Source organism: Mesoplodon mirus (genome assembly GCF_964341445.2).
Source record: "Mesoplodon mirus genome assembly, chromosome: 6".
NCBI lineage: Eukaryota > Metazoa > Chordata > Mammalia > Artiodactyla > Ziphiidae > Mesoplodon > Mesoplodon mirus.
This window is the reverse complement of record NC_138982.1, coordinates 54,725,167-54,749,791: the sequence shown is the minus strand read 5'-3', so window position 1 is coordinate 54,749,791 and position 24,625 is coordinate 54,725,167. Positions and strand designations below refer to the sequence as shown.

The window sequence follows — 24,625 nt, the reverse complement described above, 5'->3', positions numbered from 1 at the left end:
AACAAGTTCATTGAAAAGTAGATAAATTGTTTACAATTGCTACCTTTCTAGAGTATTTTAGGAAGGGAGGTCAAAAAATTAAAAAGCCTATTTAAGCCAACTAGGTATTGTAAAATAAAGAGAGTAAGTGCTAGAGTACTGGGGACAAGGCACATAGTGAACTACAAGGCTCACGCCTTGTCTAAAATAGCTGAATGTTCTCCACTCCAGTAAATTGTTCAGATGCAAGAATTCCAGACCAGCGATGTCAGATCTTCAATTTAAAAGATGAGACCAGAAAAGAAAGGAGAAAAAACAAGAATCAGAAATTCTGGATTTTTTAAAACTTCCGATTTTAAATGTTAATAAAATGCAAGATATAGGAGTATCAATGCTTTAGGTATTTGATATATTGTTATTTTGGATGATGTCTACAATATAATTGAATTCAGAAAAAAAATCAGAACAATTTTATTCCCTTTTTTTCTCTCTGGTTATACATGTGCTGAGTACAGCCCAACATGGTGCATATAGCCAAAACATACAGAGAGAGGTATTGAACAATATAAAAATAAGGACATTTCAGTTCTTTGAGAGAAATATTGAGGAAGCCCTGGCCAGCAACGTTGTGTGCTCATTTCCAGTTTTCATTCCTCACAGAAGCTATGTTTTTCCAAAAATAACAGGCAGAAGAAGAAACTCTACTTTGCATGACTTTCTTGTTTAGGATTCAAATTAAATGTTTTTGTTTTGTTAATTTCATATACACTAAAAATTAATTCAAGTATTCCCAAACAGCATGATTTAATTTGGAAATACGTGCATATATTTTTAAAGAGTCTAAAAATAGTCTGCTGGCCATCCATGAAAATAATGCTAAAGGTGGCAATTAACAGAAGTTGCTTGGTTGGTACCTTTTTCTCACAGTTAGCTTAACACAGTTCAATATAATTATGTAACATTATTATGGCTGTGAAAAGTGCAGTGAGTGACTATAAGAAAAATCAGAGCTCTAGCTTTAACTATACACCACTTTAAACATTGTGTAGCCATAAGCAGCCATGAACTCATATGAAGATAAGCTTATGCTCATATTTCAAGAATTAAAACAAGGATTTGGAGTAGTGGGCTCTAAAGAATTAGTTCATTTCCCTTATATTTTTCCTTCTATTATCTTCGGGTCTTTGTCTTCATTGGAGTTTGTTAGGAAATCCAAACCCATTGGCTAATGAGAGAAATTAAATCATAGTTTGTGTATAGTATATAGAAGCCATAAAAATGGTGAAGACTAAGGAAAGGGCAGGGGAACATGAATAGGTAATATCCATGTTACAGTACACAGGCCACTCACTGCTGTGGCCTCACCCATCACAGAGTACAGGCTCTGGACGTGCAGGCTCAGCATCCATGGCTCACGGGCCCAGCTGCTCCATGGCATGCAGGATCCTCCCGGACTGAGGCACGAACCTGTGTCCCCTGCATCAGCAGGCGGACTCTCAACCACTGTGCCACCAGGGAAGCCCTATCCATGTTACTTTAACTGTGTTTAATGAGTAGCCTGATCAAGTTTCTGAAAACCATTATGTATATTTCAGTTCTTTGCTAGGTGAAATTTTAGGTTAAAATGAAGCATACTTTTTAATTGTTTCATATATTATGTAAATGGATTCCAAATATTAAATAACATTAATGTACTATGTAAATGTTCCATCATAGGTAATTAAAAGATATTTATTAAAAGAATATCTATTAAAATTCATGTGTTATAAAATAAAAAATACCAGGACTTCCCTGGTGGTGCAGTGGTTAAGAATCTGCCGGCCAGTGCAGGGGACACAGGTTTGAGCCCTGGTCTGGGAAGATCCCACATGCCACGGAGCAACTAAGCCGGTGCACCACAACTACTAAGCCTGTGTTCTAGAACCCATGAGCCACAACTATTGAGCCCGCATGCCACAACTACTGAAGCCCGCACACCTAGAGCCTGTGCTCCACAACAAGAGAAGCCACCACAATGAGAAGCCCAACCACCACAACAAAGAGTAGCCCCCGCTCTCTGCAACTAATGAAAGCCTGCATGCAGCAATGAAGACCCAACGCAGCCAAAAATAAATAAATAAATAAATAATTAAAAAACCAAAAACCCAAAATGCATATCAGAGCGTACATAGGATTTTTTCTCTTATACATTTGTTTTCTATTCCAATCATTTTTGTTCTTATTTTTATTACTTCCTTCTTTTAAATTTCATTTGAGTTTATTTTGCTTTTATTTTTCTAATTTCTTGAAATTGAAGCTAAATCATTGACTTTCTGTTTTCTTACTTACTTGTTTAAGGCAATACATTTTTCTCTAAGTTCTGCTATAGCTGCTTCCCCAAAATACTGCTATGTCATATTTTCAGTATCATTCATTTAAAAATATTCCCTATTTCTATTTTAATTTCACCTTTGACTTACTGGTTACTAAGGAGAATTATCTAATTTCCAAGCACCTGGAATTTCTGCTTATATTTTTCTTTTTTGTTTCTAGCCTAACTCCACTGTGTTCAAAACATACAGTTTGTATGATTTTAGTGTTTTGAAGTTTGTTGAGACTTGCTTTATGGCCTACCATATGGGAAATTTTGGTAAATGTTCCATGTGCACTTAGAAAGTTATTGTGTATGGTTTTCTGTGTATGTCAAATTGGTCAATTTTTAAAATTACTATTCCAGTCGTATTATTCCAAAAAAGTCAACTTTTCTTTTTCTGTTTATTCTATCAGTTAGTGAGAGAAGTTTGTTAAAATTTTCAGCTCTGATTGTGAATTTGCATATTTTCTTCGTACTTTCAAATTTTCTTTTGTAAGTTTTTTTTTTTTTCCTTTTTGCGGTATGCGGGCCTCTCACTGTTGTGGCCTCTCCCGTTGCGGAGCACAGGCTCCGGATGCGCAGGCCCAGCGGCCATGGCTCACGGGCCCAGCCGCTCCGCGGCATATGGGATCCTCCCAGACCGGGGCACGAACCCGTATCCCCTGCATCGGCAGGCGGACTCTCAACCACTGCGCCACCAGGGAGGCCCCATTTCTTTTGTAAGTTTTAAAGCCTACCTCACTTAACTAGAGATCAAGGAGTTTTGTCTGTTTGGTTTAACCATTTACCTGAAATAAACACAGTGGCTGCCACACAGTAGATAGTCAATGGTCATTTTGCGGGGGGAGGGCCGGGGGGAAAATGAATGTGAGAATAAAAATACGTATCTAGTGGCAAAGTCCAAAAAAAAAAAAAAATGCATGGGACAGTTCAAAGTGAGATTTGACCAACTGCCAAAGAAGTTCAGATGTTTTAGCCAGATTTTGCCAGATGGGAGCTTTTACATTTCCTTGTACATAGTAGATATTCAGTGATGAGAGTACTATTCTTTGTTTGTTTGGTTTTTTCTTTCATCTGGAAGCATATTAGCCAACTGCTTTTGCTTCATCAATTGGATTAGCATCACCAATATTCATTCAGTGGTATGAACATACACACACAAAGACATATTTGACCTAGATTCAAGAAATGTTCACCATCTCTAGATTACTAGAAAGAATGCAATTCTCTGAAACTTTGCTTACTGCTCTATCCTCCAGACTTGATGCTGTCAGCTTGACTGCCAGTCTTCATTAACTGGCATCTCTATATTCAGCTGTTTGGTGTGGGCCAGGGCAAAGAAACAAATTTCTGGACATCTTTTCTTAAAACTTGGGAATTATTCTAATTCTTTCCTACAGCCATTTTAATATAATTTCAAATTTTGTGTTCAAATATTGTATGAATATAAACCACCTAAAACAATGATTGGCACAGAGCGAACACTCAGAAAATGTTGGTCATGGTGACAGTATAAATGCCTTAACAATTATGAGTATTTATTTTAAAAAGCATTTGCATTGTGAACTCGATTATGCTAACAGATAATAGTTTTTTTTTGTTATTGTTTTTTTATTTCTGTTTTTGTTTTTATTATCAGGAGAGTAGTTTCCTGTTGGGATTATTTTCTTGAATTCTTTTGTTAAACTTTTTTGCTCCTCTGTGTTTTCTATTTTTTTTTCCTCTAGTAAATATACATTAATTACATAAAGAAAAAATTAAAAACTTTTAAAGTGAGATGATGGTAATTTTTCTGTGAAGAATAAATAACCAGTAATCTGAGATCATTCTAGACTTAACTTTTCCATTTTGCTCCTTGTCTTAACTGTTAAGGACCTGTAGGGAAGAAAGAAAATATAAAACATTGAATCCAGTGTCTAGAATTCAAATGTGTGGCAGTATATTCAAATATCATTAACTTTCTCAGAAGAAGAGAAAGATGGCAAATAGGGCTTAATATCAATAGTTCCAACCATGAATCAAATTATGTCCATGTATATATTCTGATGCAGTTCTTATACTAAAGTAGATGCTGTTATTCTTGTTTCAGTACTTGGGAGAGATTATTTAGGACAGGAAAAGGGAAAGAAAAGTAACCTTTGTTATACTCCTGGAGGTGCTAGAGACTGTGCTAAGCACTTTACATATGTATTTAATGCTCTCAAGAAAACCTTAACATGTTACTATTCAACATATTACAATGTGGAAACTGAGGCTCAAAAGATACTGATATGCACAAGGTCATCTAGCTTATATGTGAAAACCAAAACATAAGCCCTCTTTTACCGAATGCATAATCCAGAGTCTTTCCACTCTCTATTCTCCTCCTCCTAAAGCTCCTGTCTCTCTCCACCTGCACACACTACCCTCTACCAATCTTTTGTTGATAGTTGGTTGTCCAATTATCCTGAATTATTAATGATGTTCAGCAGATGAGGGTCTGCCCCAACTAGGGATAGTATATGTCAGACATACATCACCATCAATGCTGCTCATTTCTTCTGTAGCAATAAGCCTCTTTTCTTCTTTCTTCACATACACAATAGAGATGAAGCTTGTAAATGACAGCTTATTCAAATATCTCAACATGCAATATGTTTTTCTTGTCAAAACCCTAATTTTCTATCATTTTAACATTTACTTTTCATTTTTCATTTTTGTTTCCATACTGTTATGACTTTCAATGACCAGATATCTCTACAGATTGATTTCAATGCATTTCATAAAGATGACTGTTTTAAGAGTTTTTTCTCGTGATTTATGCAACATGTCATATAATGAGTATGATTTAATAGAGAAGATTTCACTCGAGTGCTGAAATGAATGTGTGAATGAAGGAAGGTAGTTTTGATTAACAAGTGACAAGTAACACAAATTTTTACTGATTTTGATTATTGTCCTCATGGAGACATTATCATTCATTGTTTGACAATAGCTTTAATGTATTTGCAGTGTCACAGAAAGACAATATCTAAGAATTATTTTTTAAATATATTAATTTCCCCCATTATATAAGGTTACTTCATTGTTTTAGTCAACCTTGCTGTACTATGCAAGATTTAATTTGCTTTTTGGAAAATAAATGAAAATAAGTATGTTAAAATTCTATTTTCAATATAGTCTTAACAGTATATTTAGTAAAAAACATTTACTGATTATTTGCTATGGTTCTCATTTACTAAGCACAAGGAACTGTAGTTAGAGTTTTAGGATGTGTTAAAAAGGGTGAGACTCAATACTTGTCCTTAAAAAGTTTATTTTTTAAGTTTAGTAAAATATGTTAATAATTTTGTATTAATGTCAAGAACAGGGAATCATGTTAGTGTTTCAAGTACTTTAAAAATTTCTCAATAAAAATGCTTATTATGAAGTATGGAGACCAGTCACTTTTGTTATGATCTTATTGAAATGGAATATGCTTCTCCCAATATTTATTCATTGGATCATAGAGTAGTGAGTATTTAAATCAAGAATCCATGTAAGTTTTGGTAGCATCCAAGTTTATGACATTGCATTAGAGAACCAAGCAGATGACACTGAAGGCTTATAATGTCTTACTGATCCATTTTGTGAATCAACTTTTAAATTTAGCTTAGATAATTTAGGTGCTTAATCAGAAAGTTACCTTTGACAACTATTTTCCCTAAAAGACAGAAAGAGTCTCTAAAGCCAGGTGTTATTAACAGTAAGTATAACATTCTTGTGCTGGGCTGGTGCATTCTATAAAAGCTTATTAGTCTCCATTTTTTTTCACATTTCTTCTTTCTAAAATGTATTTTTATATGCTTCATCATTAGGTACTACTGTATTTTTTTCTTACAATCCAAATATGCACACGTTATTAACCAGGGATGGAATTATCTCCTGTACAAATGTGTGCAAAGGAAGAAAGATGTAGAGATATAACACTAGACTCTTATTTTTTCTAATTCAGGTAGTAACAGATGTATTAGCAGTTTATTTTGTTTCATTTCTGTGTGTCCTGGGTTTTAGTCATTTATTTTACTGCTTGTGTAATATTAAGTTAAAAGAAATATCAAATTAATAAATTGGGTATTAATTACCAGCTTTATGCCAGGGATTTAGCTAGAGATCACCAAGCCCCTCTGTGCACCTTCCATACCGTGCAAAGCAGACAGCTAGGTACCATGTTCTCCTTGATCACAAGGAGGAGACAGGAAGATATCTTTCAGCTAATCTACTTCTGTGCTAGGTTTTTTTTAAAATGGAGTATATAAGAAGCAGTTTTTTCTTTCTTGTTCAGATGGTTCTCAAATGCTGAAATTTAAACTACTGTGTTCTTGAAATACTTTGATTTCTATAACTCTTATTTTCTCATGAGCATAAAGATCTCTCTCTTCCAACCTCATACCATCTAACTTTTAATTATTTTACCCAAATACTATGCTTTATAAACCTCAACATTTTTATTGCTTTTGGAAAGCATCAGCATTTGGAAGACTATCTGCTCCTTCTAAATAGCAGTGTAGTGTAGTGGAAATCTAAAATACAATGTAGTGTAGGAGAAATCTGACCTCCTTAAAATCTGGGACATTTTACATCTTGGTTACATTGCCTGACCCTCAAATTTCTTACCTGTAAAACAGTAACAGTAGTTACATGAGGGTCTTTTTGTGAAATAATTATGCACAAAGTTTTCAGTCTCTAGAGTAGACATTAAATACATGATTTACTGTTAATATGGTTCTTTAAAAGGCAAAAAGTAGATGAGCAAGTAATCATGTTTTATTTGGCATGGTGTTAGTGGGTGGCTGGGAGGAAAAGTGAAAGAATGTTCCTTTACCCTCCTAACCACTTAATTTCTTGCTATCATGTGTGATACAGTTTTACCATGCATTTTAGTCTAAATATTTCTAAAGCAAAATTGAGATAAAAAGTCAGTTCATGCTATAATCTTGAAATTTACTAGGTACATATAGTGCATGATTCACAGAATTTACTACATTGAATACCAAGTCAAATAACAACCTTAAAGAAACTTTTGACTTATTAATATGTGAGAAATATCAAACGGGTATAGTATGAGTATGTGTGTATGTTATTGTATATGCACATAAGAAAATCTCAGTGGACATTAGTAAATGTGCTGTTTGTTTTCTGTGTAATGTGAGTGTGTTTCTTTGGATGTTTTCTTTCCCTGTTCATTTACAGTAGAACCTTGGCACTCACCTTTGCACTAGGAATACTACATGCATCACTTCCTCTAATTCGAACACCAGGGTTGCTCTGTGGCTCATCCAGTAGCAGGTGTGAAACATTGATATAAACAGAATTTTGTCTACCAAAGCCAAAATCCTCCCATTTCCAGTCTCTACCAGCCAGTGAATCACTAATACCAAACTTACTTCCAAATTCAAGTCTCAGGCATCACAGTTCATTATACTTCCTGCCAAAACTACTGGCCCATGGAAACTCCTAAAAATTAAGGCAGAGCGAAATTTTTGTCAAATATCGTGTGATTTTAAGTGACACACTCCTAGTTTTGCAGCTTTTTCTGAAATTAGTAAATTGAAATTATATTGCAGTTAATTACTGAATAACATTTCTCTTTGAATATAGCAAACTGCCTAATTATAACAGAACTGTTCACAGTATATCTCAAAATATTGTGGGGAAAATGTTCAGAAAACTGTAGATTCTCAATAAATTTTCTGCATTTTAACATTCGAAGGAATTTGGAATAATTAATGGATAGAATCATTTGACCAAACCATTTGTATCAATAAAACTGATTTATGTAAAATGATTTAGATTTAAAGGTTACATAATTTCAGAACATAGAACTCATATAGCTTCTTTAAAAATTTTTGGAGTGGTGGTGTACAAGGCAAGACTCATATAAACAATTTGATAAATTTAAAATACAGTTTTAAAGGCAGTAGAATTAAAAATTGATCTTAGGAAAATTAAGCTTGAACAGGCATTTATTACCTTAATTATTTGGAATGTTAGGCAATATTTATTAGGAAATGTTTTCTCTATCATTTTTTAAAGACCAGTACTTTTATAAACATGTGTATACCAAAGCTTTGTTAACATCTTTCAGGATGTATTTTTGTTATATTGATAAAGTGGTATTCAGACTACTGTAATACATGTTCCCTTAAATCCAGTCAACCATCATAGTGTATAAGATTTGAATAAGATAATCTCTCTAAGGTACAGATAATGTGTAAAATGATATATCAATAAATTCTGAACAAATATTTACAACGAAAGTCTGTGGAAGATGCAGGAATTTGGGTCATAATTCTTAGTTGCTTATCCAGATTTTTCCCTATTAGATGCTGTGGGAATAGTAATCAGTACTTACAAAGACATCATGTCTAATACATGTAGGGAGTTAGGTGCTCAAGTTAGTGCATTTTTGGTTTTAGTATTATTTTTAAGTAGGTACCATACAAAACATGTAGAGACTGTGTACATTATCATATACCTCCTTTAAAACACTGGTATCCTGAGCTGACAGGATATAGTAAGAGAAGTTGGCAGGGGAATCAAAACGTAGGATACAGTACTGTGGCAAGTGATGAAACCAGAAACCCAGCACTTTGAGGATTAATAGTAAGTGACACAGGGAGCAATGAAAAGCTATGATTCAAAGAACTAGTAAAATTAGTATAGCATTAAAGATTTTGAATCAGCAGTTCATAGTTCTCCCATAAAAAGAACATCAAGTACAGACAGTCTTTAGTTTAAGAATAATAACTATTCAGAAAGAGAAAAACAAATACTGTATGCTAACATATATATATGGAATCTAAAAAAACAAAAAAAAAAGGGTTCTGAAGAACCTAGGGGCAGGACAGAAATAAAGATGCAGACGTAGAGAATGGACTTGAGGACACGGGGAGGGGGAAGGGTAAGCTGGGATGAAGTGGGAGAGTAGCATGTACATATATACACTACCAAATGTAAAATAAATAACTAGTGGGAAGCAGCTGCATAGCACAGGGAGATCAGTTCAGTGTTGTGACCACCTAGAGAGGTGGGATGGGGGAGGGTAGGAGGGAGATGCAAGAGGGAAGAGATATGGGGATATATGTATATGTATAGCTGAATCACTTTGTTATATAGCAGAAACTAACACAAAATTATAAAGCAATTATACTCCAATAAAGATGTTAAAAAAATAGAATAATATCTATTTTTCAAAACTTATATAATCATATTCAAGTTCTTCCAAAAAAAAAGATCAAGGGACTAAATACTCTCTACCTCATTTTATGAGGTTTGTGTAACTTCAAATTAAAATCATTCCTGAAAGTTGCATACCAGCTTTACTTATAAAAATAGACATGATAATTGTGAATAAAATGTTTGCAAAATAAATCACATAATAGCTAAAAATCATAATGCATTCTACTAAGCAGAGTTAATTTTTGGAATGCAAGTTTGAGTTAATGCTAAAAAATTTCAATTAAGGTAATCCACCCTATTAAGAAAAGGATAATATTATTGTCTTAATAAATGCATCAGAATTTCTGATAAAATCCAATACCTAATTATAAAACAGCTCCTATCAAAATGAGAGGAACATATTTAATTTAATATTTAGAAATAACTATCACAATTTATTAAATGTTTTATTAAATATCTTCTGGAGGTTTTAGCCTGCTTAGTAATCAAAAAATTACAATCTATAAATGACTAGAAAGACAGTAATAAAACTTCATTATTTGCTTATCTATTTTTAATGAAGAAAACTAAGAAAAAGATAAAAATATATTTAGAGTCTAGCAGGATTACTTGATAGAACAATGGAATAGTATTCCTCTACACCATCAATAAGCAGAAAATATTTTAATTTTAAACATTTTTATGTTAACACTAACTGGGTATTTGAAAATATTAAGGGCTTACTGTTATTTTATTATAAGGATGATATTTCTCCTCATATTGATCTTGTCTCAGTGTAATTCTAATCATAATCTTGATATGGAAATTGATACACTCATTTTAATATTAGTATGGAAGAGAAAAAGAAAAAATATGTTCTTGAGGAAGAACAAGTAGGAGGACTTGCCCTTCTGAATACTGAGGCATATTTTAAGGTAATAATAATTAAAATAGAATATTTCTATAAAGATGGATCAAAAGGACTAATGGAGGTGACTAAGGAGCTGAGTCAGACTCACAAACATGTATAAATTTCTTTATGACTGTCACTGCACATGAGTGAAGAATATGACAAAGGGGACTAGGATGATTATTCATATGGAAAAAAGTAATATTTCATGCATTCCTACCCCATACCACACACACACATACACACACACATATTCCAAGTAAACATTGAAATGTGAAAAACTTAATTCTTTAAAACTTTTATGAGAATGACTTCATTACCTCAGGTTTGAGAGGAATTTCTTTTTTTTAAATTAATTTATTTATGGCTGTGTTGGGTCTTCGTTGCTGTGTGTGGGTTTCTCATTGTGGTGGCTTCTCTTTGTTGTGAAGCACAGGCTCTAGGCACATGGGCTTCAGTAGCTGTAACACATGGGCTCAGTAGTTATGACTCGTGGGCTCTAGAGCACAGGCTCAGTAGCTGTGGCGCATGGGCTTAGTTGCTCTGCAGCATGTGGGATCTTCCCGGACCAGGGCTCAAACCTATGTCCCCTGCATTGACAGGCAGATTCTTAACCACTGTGCGACCAGGGAAATCCCTGAGAGGAATTTCTTAAGCACATCAGGAAAATGTGCAAACCATTACACTGTATTAAAAAAAACATGCACACAAAGGTTCTCTGGAGCAAATGGCACCATGCTGTGGCCAGCTTATGGCACTGTACATTCTATTAAAAACAAACAAAAAACCAAAAACCTTTAAAAAATGTACATTAAGATTATAAGCTTTTATAATACCATAAAACAAGACATTGAAAATGAAAGAGAAGCCAAAAACTGGGAGAAGATAAGTACCCTATACCTGACCTAAAAATATTATCAGGAATACACAAAAGCTTCCATAAATGTGGGCAAAAGACACAGATAGTCATTGCATAGAAAGGGAATATGGGTGGCTAAATAATACATGAAAAAATCCTCATTAGTAATCATGGAAATGCAAATTAAAGTCATAGTTGGACCCAATTTTACCTTTATTGGATAGCAAAAGTTAGATACTCTAAAAATAGGACCTCTTAGGGCTTCCCTGGTGGCACAGTGGTTGAGAGTCTGCCTGCCAATGCAGGGGACATGGGTTTGTTCCCCAGTCCAGGAAGATCCCACATGCCATGGAGTGGATAGGCCCGTGAGCCATGGCCGCTGAGCCTGCACGTCCGGAGCCTGTGCTCCACAACGGGAGAGGCCACAACATTGAGAGGCCCGCGTACCACAAAAAAAAAAAAAAAAAAAAAAAAAAAAAAGGCCCTCTTCAATAATGCTGGTAGTACAACAAGCTTTGGAAAACTATTTAGCATACCCTGTAACCCCAGTGACAGTATTTCTGAGTTACATAATGATATACAATTTTATACCCACTACCCTTGGTAAAAATATAAGATAAAATAAAATAATAAAGACGATACCAGGTATTGGTGAGGAATGGAAGAATAAGTTTCATGCAGACCTGGCAGCAGTGTAATCAGAACTTTTAAAAAAGCATTTTGGCATTTTTGATTAAAGTTATACAAGCACATAACCTATGGACCAGTAAGTCCTTCCCTAGAGAAGTTCTTGCATATATCTATTAGGAAACATAGACAAGAATGATCAATGCAGCACTATTTGTAATAATGAAAAAACAAAACAACTTTAAAATACTTGTCTCAGGAAACTGATAATAAACCTGGAGGAATCTCAGAAATTTAATACTGAGTGAAAATCAAATCACAAAAGAATATACGTATATTTACAATAATCATCATATTGTAAGCTGCTAAGAGAGTAGATCTTTTTTTTTAATTATTTATTTTTGGCTGTGTTGGGTCTTCGTTTCTGTGTGAAGGCTTTCTCTAGTTGCGGTGAGTGGGGGCCACTCTTCATCGTGATGTGCAGGCCTCTCACTATTGTGGCCTCTCTTGTTGCGGAGCACAGGCTCCAGACGCGCAGGCTCAGTAATTGTGGCTCACAGGCCTAGTTGCTCCACAGCATGTGGGATCTTCCCAGACCAGGGCTCGAACCCATGTCCCTTGCTTTGGCAGGCATATTCTCAACCACTGCACCACCAGGGAAGCCCATAGAGTAGATCTTAAATGTTCTCACCACAAAAAATAGATGATAGTTATGTGATGTGCTGAAGGCGTTAGCTAATGCTGTGGTGGTAATCATTTTGTAATATATAAGTGTATCAAATCATCATGTTGTACACTTCAAGCTTATGTAATGTCATATGTTAATATATGTAAAAAAAGAATATATAGAAGATACCAAGTATATAAAGGTAGAAACTCAAAGCCTAAAGAATGAACTGTTAAGGACTTATAAATACATACATATTAATTCTATAAAAAGAAGACAAAGGAAGCCCCAAAAAGAGAAAAATGATTAGTGATTACCCTGGGGAACAGGGTAACTGATGAAATAAAGACTATCTAGAGGGCTTCAATAATATTGGAGATGTTATACTTCATAGGTTGGGTCATTCTTTCATTATTCTTCATAAGTTATATATGTTATATATTATATATACAATTTTTTCATAACACTGAAAAATGAAACTATAATACAAAAAGTATATATCTTTTAAATTGAAAGTGAAATAGAGAATACAAATATCCTTTACTAAGTAATTTTAGCTTAATAGTGAATAATATTTAGAAATTCTCCAGCATTGAGACAAATTACTAATTCTTCATTTAAATCCCTAAAGTAGTATTTTATTTACCTTTCAAGGCCATGTTGTATAACATAAACATCTTGAAACATTTTTTGATGTTGCTTACACTGTAAAGCACTTTGAACCTGAGACTAGCAAAAGAAATGGCAGAGTAAACATCTTGCCTATTAATTGGTAGACTTATGGTCATCAATTGACTGGGTAGAGGAGCAAAAAAAAAAAAAGTCTAAAGTAGTATTAAAATTTCTCTTCACTTTTTCTGTTAATGTTGACTGTACATAGTCAAATTTGCATGAATAAAAAGTGTGTATTCTGCAAGTACACTTTATACATATTACAAAAAGGCATTATTGATTATTAATTTCCAAATGGCTTTTTCATCAAACTGAGTTAAGTTTCAATTCAATTAGTTTACTTGTCCTGTCCAAAGTACTGCAGAAAGAACTGCAGTTAGGAACAAAGAAAGAGAGTTGTAGAGGCAGAGATCAGATACAGCAATGAAAGAACAGGGAAGAGAGCAAGATGAGGGAGTAGGAAATACTAGCCTGTATTCACCCCTCCTCCCCACCCCACCAAAAAAAGAAAAAAAATTAGATACCCAGGCACTAAAATAGGTCTGGGAGGGCTATAGCAACACAGTGGATTAAAAAAAAAAAAAAAAAAAAAAGAGAAAGGGGCATCGGTGAGATCAGTTTAGCTGGGACATCCAAAGATGGTTAGGAACCAAGAAGGATGGAGGCTACTGGTATCAACCATGCAGAGGATGCCACCATGGTCCCCAGTGGTTGGCTCTGTGAAGGATCCTAACAATCTTGTCACTTAGGACCGTAACACCCTGACAGCCATAAACTCCCCACAGCTTTCATGGTGGCAGGCCCCAAAATGTTCATTGGCATGGACTTCAACGACCTGATGCTTAGAGGATACCAGCAGCTTTAACCACTGAGGTAACCAAAAGCCATCACTGCTTCAGACTCCCAGGAGAGGGAGATGTTGCTGTCCCTCCCCACACCCAAAAGAATTGCTGTTGCAGAGTCCCCAGAACCAGGGCCGCCACCACCCCCTTAACCGTGTACATTCCCTAGAACTCAGAGCCATGGCTACTCTGCTATACCTGCACTTTAGACCTGGATATAGCTGTCATTCCATGTGTTCTTGTGACTTAGGCAATAGAGTCACTGCCACTGTAGGCTGACCAATGTCCTGGATCCTGGGAGCTGCTATCACTCTACAAGAACCTGTACTCCAGACCCTGGCTTTGTGATTGCTCTATGGGTGTAGATTCATCAGACACCCATGTCACCCTCACTGTACTAGCCCTGAAAGCCAACCAGGCACCAAGAGGGATCCCTTCAGCCAAAACATACTACATGGGAGAAAAAGAGATGGGGAGTCCCCAGCAGCCTTTGCTACCAAACAGCCCTCACTGCTATTGTGTACAGCCACAACCTTGGCCACTGAGGACCCCTACAATCTTATATCAGACAAAATAGACTTAATTTAAAAACTGTAAAGACACAAAGAACGTCATTATGTAATTAAAAAGGGATTGATTCATTAAGAGTGTGTAACAATTGTAAATATATAGGTACTGAACAATGGCACCTATATTAAGCAAACATTAACAGATCTGAACAATATAATAATAGTTGGGGACTCCAATACCCAACTTTAAACAATGGATATATCATCCAGACAGAAAATCAGTAAGGAAATACTGAATATGAACTACACTTTAGACCAAATGAACCTAACAGACATATACAAAATATTCTACCCAACAGCAACAGAATACACCTTCTTTTCAAGCACACAAAGAACATCTCCAGGATGGATCATAATTTAGGTCACAAAACAAGACTTAGCAAATTTAAGAAGTATGAAATCGTATCAAATATCTTTTCTGACCACAGTGGTATAAAACTAGAGCTCAATAATAGGAAGAAAGCTGGAAAAATTTTAAACATGGAAATTAAACAACATACTCCTGAGTAACCAGTGTGTCATGGAAGAAATCAAAAGGGAAATCAAAATACATCTCGAGAAAAAATGGAACAGAACATATGAACACTTATGGGATGCAGCAAAGGCAGTTTTAAAAAGAAGTTTATAGAGATAAATACTTTAAGAAAAAAAGAAAGATCTCAAATATGCAATCTAACTTTACACATGAAGAAAGTAGAAAGAAAACAAACTAAGCCCAAAGTTAGCAGAAAGATGGGAATAACAAAGGTCAGGAAATAAGAGAAATCAATGAAATAGAGACCAGAAAAGCAATGGAAAAGATCCATGAGCTGTATGTTTGAAAAGATAAACAACATCAACAAACCTTTAGCTAGACTAAGAATAAAGACGACTCAAATAAAATCTGAGATAAAGGAGGAGACATTACAACTGCCACCACAGAAATACAAAGGAACTTAAGAGACTACTATGAACAAATATCAGCCAACAAATTGGAAGCCTAGAATAAAGGATAAAATCCTTTGGAATAAATTTAACCAAGGAGGTGAAAGACCTGTACACTGAAAACTTTAAGACATTGACAAAAAAAAATTAAGACACAAATCAATGGAAAGATATCTCATGTTCTTATTTGAAGAATTAATATTGTTAAAATGTCCACACTACCCAAAGCAATCTGCAGATTCAATGTAATCCCTATCAAAATTCCAGTGGCATTTCTAAAATCTGTATGCGACCACAAAAGACATTGAATAGCCAATGCAATCTTGAGAAAAAAGAACAAAGCTGGACACATCACACTTGTTGATTTCAAACTATATTACAAAGCTATAGTGATCAAAAGATTATTTTGTCATCAAAACACATCAATGATCTGTTTGATCAAAAATGATCAATGAAAAAATTTAATCATAGAAAATAGGTCAATGGAACAGAATAGAGAGCCCAGAAATAAACCCAATATATATGGTCAATTAATTTTTGATCAAGGAGGCAAGAACACAATGGGGAAAGAATAGTGTCTTCAATAAATCGTGTGAGGAAAACAATATACACATGCAAAAGAAACCCCTATCTTACTCCATCATAAATATTAACTTGAAATGGATTAAGGACTTAAATTTAAGACCCAAAACTGCAATACTCCTAAAAAGGAATAGTTCTTGACATTGATCTTGGCAATTTTTTTTTTATAAGACAACAAGCATAGGCACAAAGCAAAAATATACACGTTGGACTATATCAAACTAAAAAGCTTATGCACAGCAAAGGAAATGATTAACAAAATAAAAAGGCAACCTATGGAATAGGAGAAAATATCCAACATATAACTAATAAGGGGATAATATCTAAAATATATAAGAAACTCACACAATTCAATAGCAAAAAGAAAACCCCAAACAATCCAGTTAAAAACTGGGCAAAGGACCTTAATATTTCTCCAAAGAAGATATATAGATGACCAATAGATACGTGAAAGGTTCTCAACATCATTGGGGAATACAAAGCAAAACCACAATGAAATATCACCTCACACCTGTTAGGAGGTCTGTCAAAAAAGACTAGATAGCAAATGCTGGTGAGGGTGTGAAGAAAAGGTAAAATTGTACACTGTTGGTGGGAATGTAAACTGGTAGAGCCATTATGGAGAATAGTATAGAGGTTCCTCAAAAAATTAAATCTAGAACTACCACAATTCAGCTGTACTACTTCTGTGTATATATCCAAAGAAAATGAAATCAGTATCTAAAAGAGATATCTGCACTTCCATGTTTATTGCAAAATTATTCACAATAGCCAAAGTATGAAAACAACCTAAGTGTTCATGGACAGATGAATGGATAAAGAAAAGTGGTATGTATATACAATGGAATATTATTCGGCCTTAAAGAAGGAGATCATGCCATTTGCGACAATGTAGATGAATTCAGAGAACACTGTGATAAGTGCAATAAGCCAGACCAAGAAAGCCAGAGACTGCATCATATCACTTATATGTTGAATCTTAAAAGAAAAAAGTCAAACTCTTGGAAACAGGGTAGAATCATAGTTGTCAGGGACTGGGAGTTGAGGGAAATGGGGAGATGTTGATCAAAGAATAGAAGCCTTCAGTTATAAGATGAATAAGTTCTGAGAATCTAACATATAGCATGGTGACTATAGTTAACAATACTATTGCATTCTTGAATTTTGCCAAGAGAGTAAATCTTAAGTGGTCTCAACACACACAGGCACACAACTAAGTAACAAACGTGAGTTGATGGATGTGTTAATTTGATTGTGATAATCATTTCACGCCATACATGTATATTAAATCATCATGTTGTACACTTTAAATATATACAATTTCATTTGTCAATTATACCACAAAAATCATCCCCACCAAAAAAAGAAAAAAAATACAAGGATGACCAGTATTATTCAGAATAAAAAGTAGAATTCTTCCCATAAGTTTTTCCATAAAATTTACATGACACTGATGATTGGTAAAATTAGATTTTTTTTTAAAGAATAGAAATAACCTTAAAAAGGAAACAACTGGTAAATTGTCATTGCACCTTCCTGTATACACCAGGTTTTAAACTGTGTCAACAGACCTTTTTTCTCCAGTAATGTTTTCCTATACCATCCTATGTATTTTTTTTTCCATTGTGCCTGTTTCTTATTCTTTTTTCAAATATGTTCCATTTGAGGGTTCTTGAATAAATAGAGTCCTAAAATAAGGATGTGTGAGAAAAATAATTTGATGGGCAAAAATGACAACTATAGTAAAATATCCACTTAGGTATTAGTTTGAATAGCAATAAAATGCTTATAGGAAGATAAATTTTTGCTGAAAAAAGAGCTGGTTCCTTTGCATTCTAGCCCAAAACAAAGCAAAACTTTATTAAATTTTCATTTTTTTTAATTTCCCATATCTCATGCTTCTCTAGGTTCTATGCATTTTTTAAACAGAGCTTGTCTGGTTTCTAGGATGTTCTAAGCAAAAATAGTGTCAGTATGGGTTATGGAACAAGTATAAGAATAATTATATAGACTACACAGCAAGGACACACAAAAATTAACTTCATATTGGTTTGACAATCTGTGGTTGGTTTTACCACAATATACTGATTTTATTGCATATCATTATGTTCATAGCATCATGTAATTTGGCATGTAATGTGTATCAGAAGAGTTCCCTCTGAATCATTTTTAAAATACCAATAGCTGTGTATTAATAACATAGCTTTATAAGTAATCATATTAACTACAGTGCAGAACTGTCTCAACCAACATGACTCCTAGGTTTGGAGCTGAGTTTTAAATAGATTATGTTGTTGTCAATAGAAGGATCAGAAGTAATAAAAGAAATATCTTGTATTAATTATTCTCTTCTCTGTAGTCCCATAGTCCTTTATTGGTTCTTAATTTGAGTTTAATTCATTCTGCTTTGATTTTGTGTAATTTCTATAAAGCTCATTACCTCTACCAAATTGTGGATTTCTTGTGTAGTGTCCTGTCTCATGCATATTTCACATCCCACATCTATTAATAATGGTTCATATACTGAACCACCACAACTTGAAAGAATAAAGATTTCCTTTTTTTTTTAGAATATGTCTTTTAAATTTCTTTCAGAAATTTGGTACAACTGTACAAAAGTGAAAATGACATAGAAATTTCAAAGAAGATTAAGACTCAGTGGACTTCTTTGGGCCTAGAAGATGTACAGTTTGTAAATTATTCTGTGCTGCTGAACCTGCCAGGCCCTTCTCCCAGCTCAGTGACTCTAAGCAGCAGTGGCCAGTGCTTTCATCCTAATGGCCAGCCTTGTGGTGAAGAAGCCAGACAACACAGCAGCCAAGATCCACTCTACTCATATGCAGCCTATTCTGCCAGTGGAACTCTCAAGGTAATATGACCATTTGTCTCTGTCATTTACAGTGAAATGAAATTAGAAAACAACAGCTTTCATCTAAATTGAACAAACTGGCAAGAAGCAACATACCAAAATAACCATTAAATGTTCTCAGTGTGGAGGTGCCAGGAAAGGGGAAGGAAGATTTGAATTGCCTGACCCTTTTCTTGTCATATTTTGAAAGTGAAGACATGTTAGAAGAATTTAATTTAAAAGTGTTGAGTGTGTGACTGAGTCATTCACATTTTGCCTAATCTTTACAGTGTGAGTTCATTTTGTTCTTTGGTTCTGAAGAGGCAAATTTTAATAGATCAATGTGGACAGAAAGAATAGAAACAGAAGCAGTTATGTTTTGAAATTGTGTATGCACACAAGAAATGAAGTGGAAAATTGATGTGATTATTCACACATTTAAGATTTGACATACAGTGTGTCTGCTTTATGATGGAAAATATAAACAAGGGACTAGGTGTGAATTATTGCTTTAGCCTTTCTGGGTTAGCTGGTTTTTTGATTTGGTGGTTTTTTGACATTGTGGTTAAATGCACAGCTTCTAGAGCCACGTGGACTAGTTTCAAATCTCAGATCCCCAATTACCACTGTTAATTAAGCATATAGGGCTGAGTTTTCTCATCTCTGTAATGGGGATAATAATAGTTCCATCTTCATAATCTTGTTATGAGAATTAAATTAATTAATATATGTAAATCTTGGAGGATAGAGCTTAGCCTATGGTAAGGACAAGAGAGCAGTTAGATACCATAGCATTTAATTGGTCACTAGTTTCCTTTATATAGGCAAATTTTCCATCTCCATGTAAAAATCTCATTTGAATAAACACATTCAGTTTTTTTTATAAAACTGTTGATTTCTTCTACAGATTTTATATGAATGAAATACTGTTTCTGATTATTTATTATTGGCACAGATTTTTAAGAATCCAACTTATTATTAACTCTGATTAAGATGATTAATTTAAATTACTTAAAGTTACATTGCAGAAATACATGCTTGTTCCCAATTAAAAAAAAAAATTTTTTTCGGGTGCAGCATGAAGAGAAGCAGTTAACCACTGCTTTGGCATTTTTCTTGTTCTGTGTTATAACGTTCTCTGATATTTAGCAGAACCGCATATAACCAGCACCACCTTGAAAGCCTTTTTATTAATTAAAAGTTAACATAATATTAAATGTCTGTAATATTTCTAGTGTAGGACTCATTATTTGACTTGATGAATGTACACTATGTCTGATAGGCAATAATGGAAAAGTACTTGTGTACTAATGGAAATAGAGGGAGGCCACCAGCATTCTTTCTTCGGTTCAGAAACTTTGGTCCCAAGTCGAGATTCTAAAGTTACCCCACATATTTTAGACTCCCAACCCTGCATAAGCCCCACACATTTCCAGGCTCCTCTTTATCCTGGTTTATTCAAGTACAGCACAGTCATCTCCTTCCTTAAACAAAAGCATTTCCAAAACACAGAACAATAACAAAACCCCAGAAGCTTGAGTGGATCCTTGGAATCACCCCCATCTATTTTCTTTTCAGTTTCCTCTGGCAAACATTCATTATTCCTCGACTGAGGTGATATGGAAAAGCTGTGGAACTATAGCTTGTGTCTCAGTTGCCTCCGTGTGTACCTCTTTAATAATCGCCTGGGCACATGGGATTTTTGTTTTATATTCCTGTGTAACCATATCTCTGAGGGATTTTCACACATTTGTCTTATCAGTTATGTGTTTAAATTTTCTCTTCGTTTCATATGAAAGAAAACCAAGGTCTACTATAGAATCATGAAGTAGTTAAGTGTCTGCGAAGTCATAAGTCATGGAACTCTAGTATTATCTTGGTAGGAATGCAAATTGGTGCAGCCACTATGGAAAACAGTATGGAGGTTCCTCAAAAAACTAAAAACAGAATTACCACATGACTGAGCAATTCCACTTCTGGGTATATATTCGAAGAAAACAAAAACACTAACTCAAAAAAATACACCCACCCCAATGTTCATAACAGTGTAATTTTTTACACACACACACACAGGTGCCCACACACAGTGGAATATTACTCAGCCATAAAAAGTGAAATTTTGCCATTTGAAACAACATGGATGGACCTGGAGAGTATTATGCTTAGTGAAATGTCAGCCAGAGAAAGGCAAATACTCTATTTTATCACTTATGTGTGGAATCTAAAAAATAAAGTGAATGAATATAACAAAATAGAAAGAAACTCACAGATATAGACAACAAACTAGTGGTTACCAGTGAGGAGAGGGAAGGCAAAGGGCAAGATAGGAGATTAAGAAATACAAATTACTATGTATAAAGTAAATAAGCTACAAAGATCTATCGTACAGCACAGGGAATATAGCCAATATTTTATAATAAGTTTAAATGGAGTATAATCTATAAAAATATTGAATCACTATGTTGCATACCTGAAACCAATATAATATTATAAATCAACTAGATTTCGGGCTTCCCTGGTGGCGCAGTGGTTGAGAGTCCGCCTGCCGATGCAGGGGACGTGGGTTCATGCCCCAGTCCGGGAAGATCCCACATGCCACGGAGCGGCTGGGCCCATGAGCCATGGCCACTGAGCCTGCGCGTCTGGAGCCTGGGCTCCGCAAGGGGAGAGGCCACAACAGTGAGAGGCCCGCGTACTGCAAAAAAAAAAAAAAAAAAAAAAAAAAACAACTAGATTTGAATTAAAAAAATACCATTTTTAATAAAGTGCTGAAAAAGATTTTAAATAATATAGCTATTAAAAGGGAGAAATAAAGTTAGCTATAGATGTAGAAGTGTATTCCATGTGTGAAATATTAGGCCTAGTTAGAAGGGAATAATGTTAAAGGAACTAAAATGCAATTATGGATAAAACAAACACTTTGTATTTGAAGAATGTAATTTAAGAAATTAACCATGCAAATTAGATGACAACATTGGCAATAAGTATTTTTAGAATTATGTTAATAATTCAAATCTATTACACTAAGTACATAATAATTTAAAGATTTATATAAATAAAGGACATAATGTGATATTGACTTTTTAAACTTTTACTATATTAGTATTATAATTTTCAAAAGCAAAGCAATTTCTTGGTAACTATTTTATATGCATATAGAATACTTGCATATATTTTATATACATGTTTTAGATAGGTGTATTACTGAAACTCGCATATTCTAATTAATAGGACACTGGTGAATTTTCTGTGTCTCTTCAGACTATTTCCCAATTCAAATCAAGCTTGAGAGGTTGCTGCTGATGACTCAGGCATACCTACTTTTTGATTTTGAGTACATTGTATTTGCATGAATTTCTATCAGGCAGCGCCATTAGCAAGTTCTTAAATTATTCTAGTCTGACTGCCAGCAAAGCTCCCCACTACTTTTGCTTTTGACAAGATTATTTGTAGAAGAGCCATGCCCTTTTTCTTTGAAGAGCTGTCATGTCCATTCATCATATGACCGTTTTGTATAAGCTTCCAATTTTTGCTTTCTGCTAACAGTCTAAACAGCATTTGTGATATCTGAGATCTACTTTGAAAACCTACTTAGTGCCAGCATGATGGATGGCATACTTTGCAACATTTTGTAATTCATTGTGCGCTGGAAAGGTGACATTGTTTACCCCATCATAATGGCAGGTGGGTCAGTAAAATGGTCTTAAGGAGAGCTGTCCTGTCAGATGCAAAATACATATTAAAATGGATACATAAATAATTTAGCATGAGTGAGGTTAGCTTCAGGGAATAATCAGTGATTTATATTTTTATTAAAGGGGAATATCAACTATAATATCATCATAATGTTAAAGACATTGATAGTGCTGGCAATGTCTAGTCAGTTTTATAAATAGAATATATGGCTTTATGTAATTCCTGTGAAGTTATTTCTTTTGTCCTTTGTGAAACCAGTACAGGTACAGAAAAGCAAAGGGAACAATTAGTATTTAATATAGGTTGGTCAGATTGGGTCTACCATGTTCTTACTTTGAATAAGGGATTTATTTTTATTCCAATACATTTTATAAATTTTGAAGTTTTATTTCTGTTAAGCATTATTTTGTATCGGGAAGACAAGCCAAGTGATGCAGTTTTATGAAGAAACATTTTCAACAACTCATTAGCTGTGCATAACATATTGTTACCAATACACTTCTCACTATCCCATTCCTCAGAAAACATAGTTCAGGAGCCCAGACTAGCAACCTTCCTTACCAGTTGCACATCTGTGGATTGGTTGCTTCAATTCTCTAAGCCTCAAAAGTCCTTATCTGTATAAGGGGAATAGTAATAGTACCTCAAATGATTGTTGTGAGGAAGAAATGATAGAAACCATGTCAAGGGCCTGGAACTTAGAAGCACTCAATAAATGTTAGCTATTTTTATTAGTAGTTGGTATAAAGTAGATGCATTTAAATGGGAGAAATTAAGAAAATATCAGAACTACATATCATAAAATTTGGAGTACAAATGTTTACCACATTGCCTGAAAACAGTCTTCCTGTCTTCTATTTAACATGACAAATATTAATCACTAGGGAGGAAAATGCCTTACGTATGAATACATAATAAAATAAATATAATTCCCTGACCACATTTTTCATTTAAAACTGAAAGCTAAAATAAATGAAGTATTTTATTTTTGAATGCAGAATGGCAAATCATGTCAAGTTGGGCCTGAAGATCGTTGCTTGTCTTTGTTTTGTGAAATATCATGACATAGTTTAACACATGAAATCTGAACACTGCATCAAATATTTTGTCAAAAAGTCTTAAAGAGGAAATAATCGCTGCATGGAATCCTTGGATAACTTGTAATCAGATGTCTATTTTCTCATGGCTAGGAAGACTTTGTCTTCCTCTTTTATTTTTAATATTCTCAAACAAAGGCAAACCTATCAGTGTTATGGCAGAAGGCAAAGCTATATGTATTTAGCTCTGAATGCTTCCTGTTACAGATAAAAATATCAGAAAGCTAAAGGAAAAGAATGAAATTGTATTATTGTCTGGGTATGAAGATGAGGCTACTGTCTCACAAATAAAGAAATGTGAGCTTCGAGCAGTTTTTCAATGCTGAAAAGGATTTTGCATTTTATTTGTCTCCCCTCTTTTGTGGAATCCATCTTTTGGTCAGCAGTGCACAAATGTGAGATGAATGGCTTTGAACAAAGTTGTATGTAAGTGATTCACTTAAAAAAAACTACATAAAATCCCTTGGTTTAATATGATCTTCTGTTTCTGATTTCACGAACTCTGTGCAGTAACTGAGTTAACAAAATAATTTCAAAGCTGGCTGCTTTTTTATTTTTTTCAAGATAGCCCATGGGATTAGTTTCCACATATTTAAGGTATATATTTTTCATGGATTTAAAATTTTGTAGATAGAAGCATTTACAAATAAAACAGTGATCTATCACAACGTAGTGTCCATAGTGAAATATTTGTTAGGGAGGTTGCATCTTATTCCTGGGAAAGAATAAAAGTCTATTTTACGAAATAAAAGTTTACAACAAAGATAGTTGAATTCACCTAAACAGTTAAAGTACAGTGGACTATTTTTCTCCCTCTTCAG

General features: G+C 34.3%; 1 protein-coding gene across 8 annotated transcripts in view; it reads left to right on the top strand.

Annotated features, from left to right (window-relative positions):
- Positions 1 to 24,625, top strand: part of NAALADL2 (N-acetylated alpha-linked acidic dipeptidase like 2) — a 1,538,215-nt gene that overhangs the window by 876,646 nt on the left and 636,944 nt on the right. For all 8 annotated transcript variants that reach the window (XM_082624729.1, XM_082624727.1, XM_082624728.1 and 5 more), the window contains one exon: positions 18,759 to 19,032. In XM_082624729.1, coding sequence (XP_082480855.1) covers positions 18,759 to 19,032 — 274 coding nt within the window. The remainder of the gene's footprint in view (positions 1 to 18,758; positions 19,033 to 24,625) is intronic.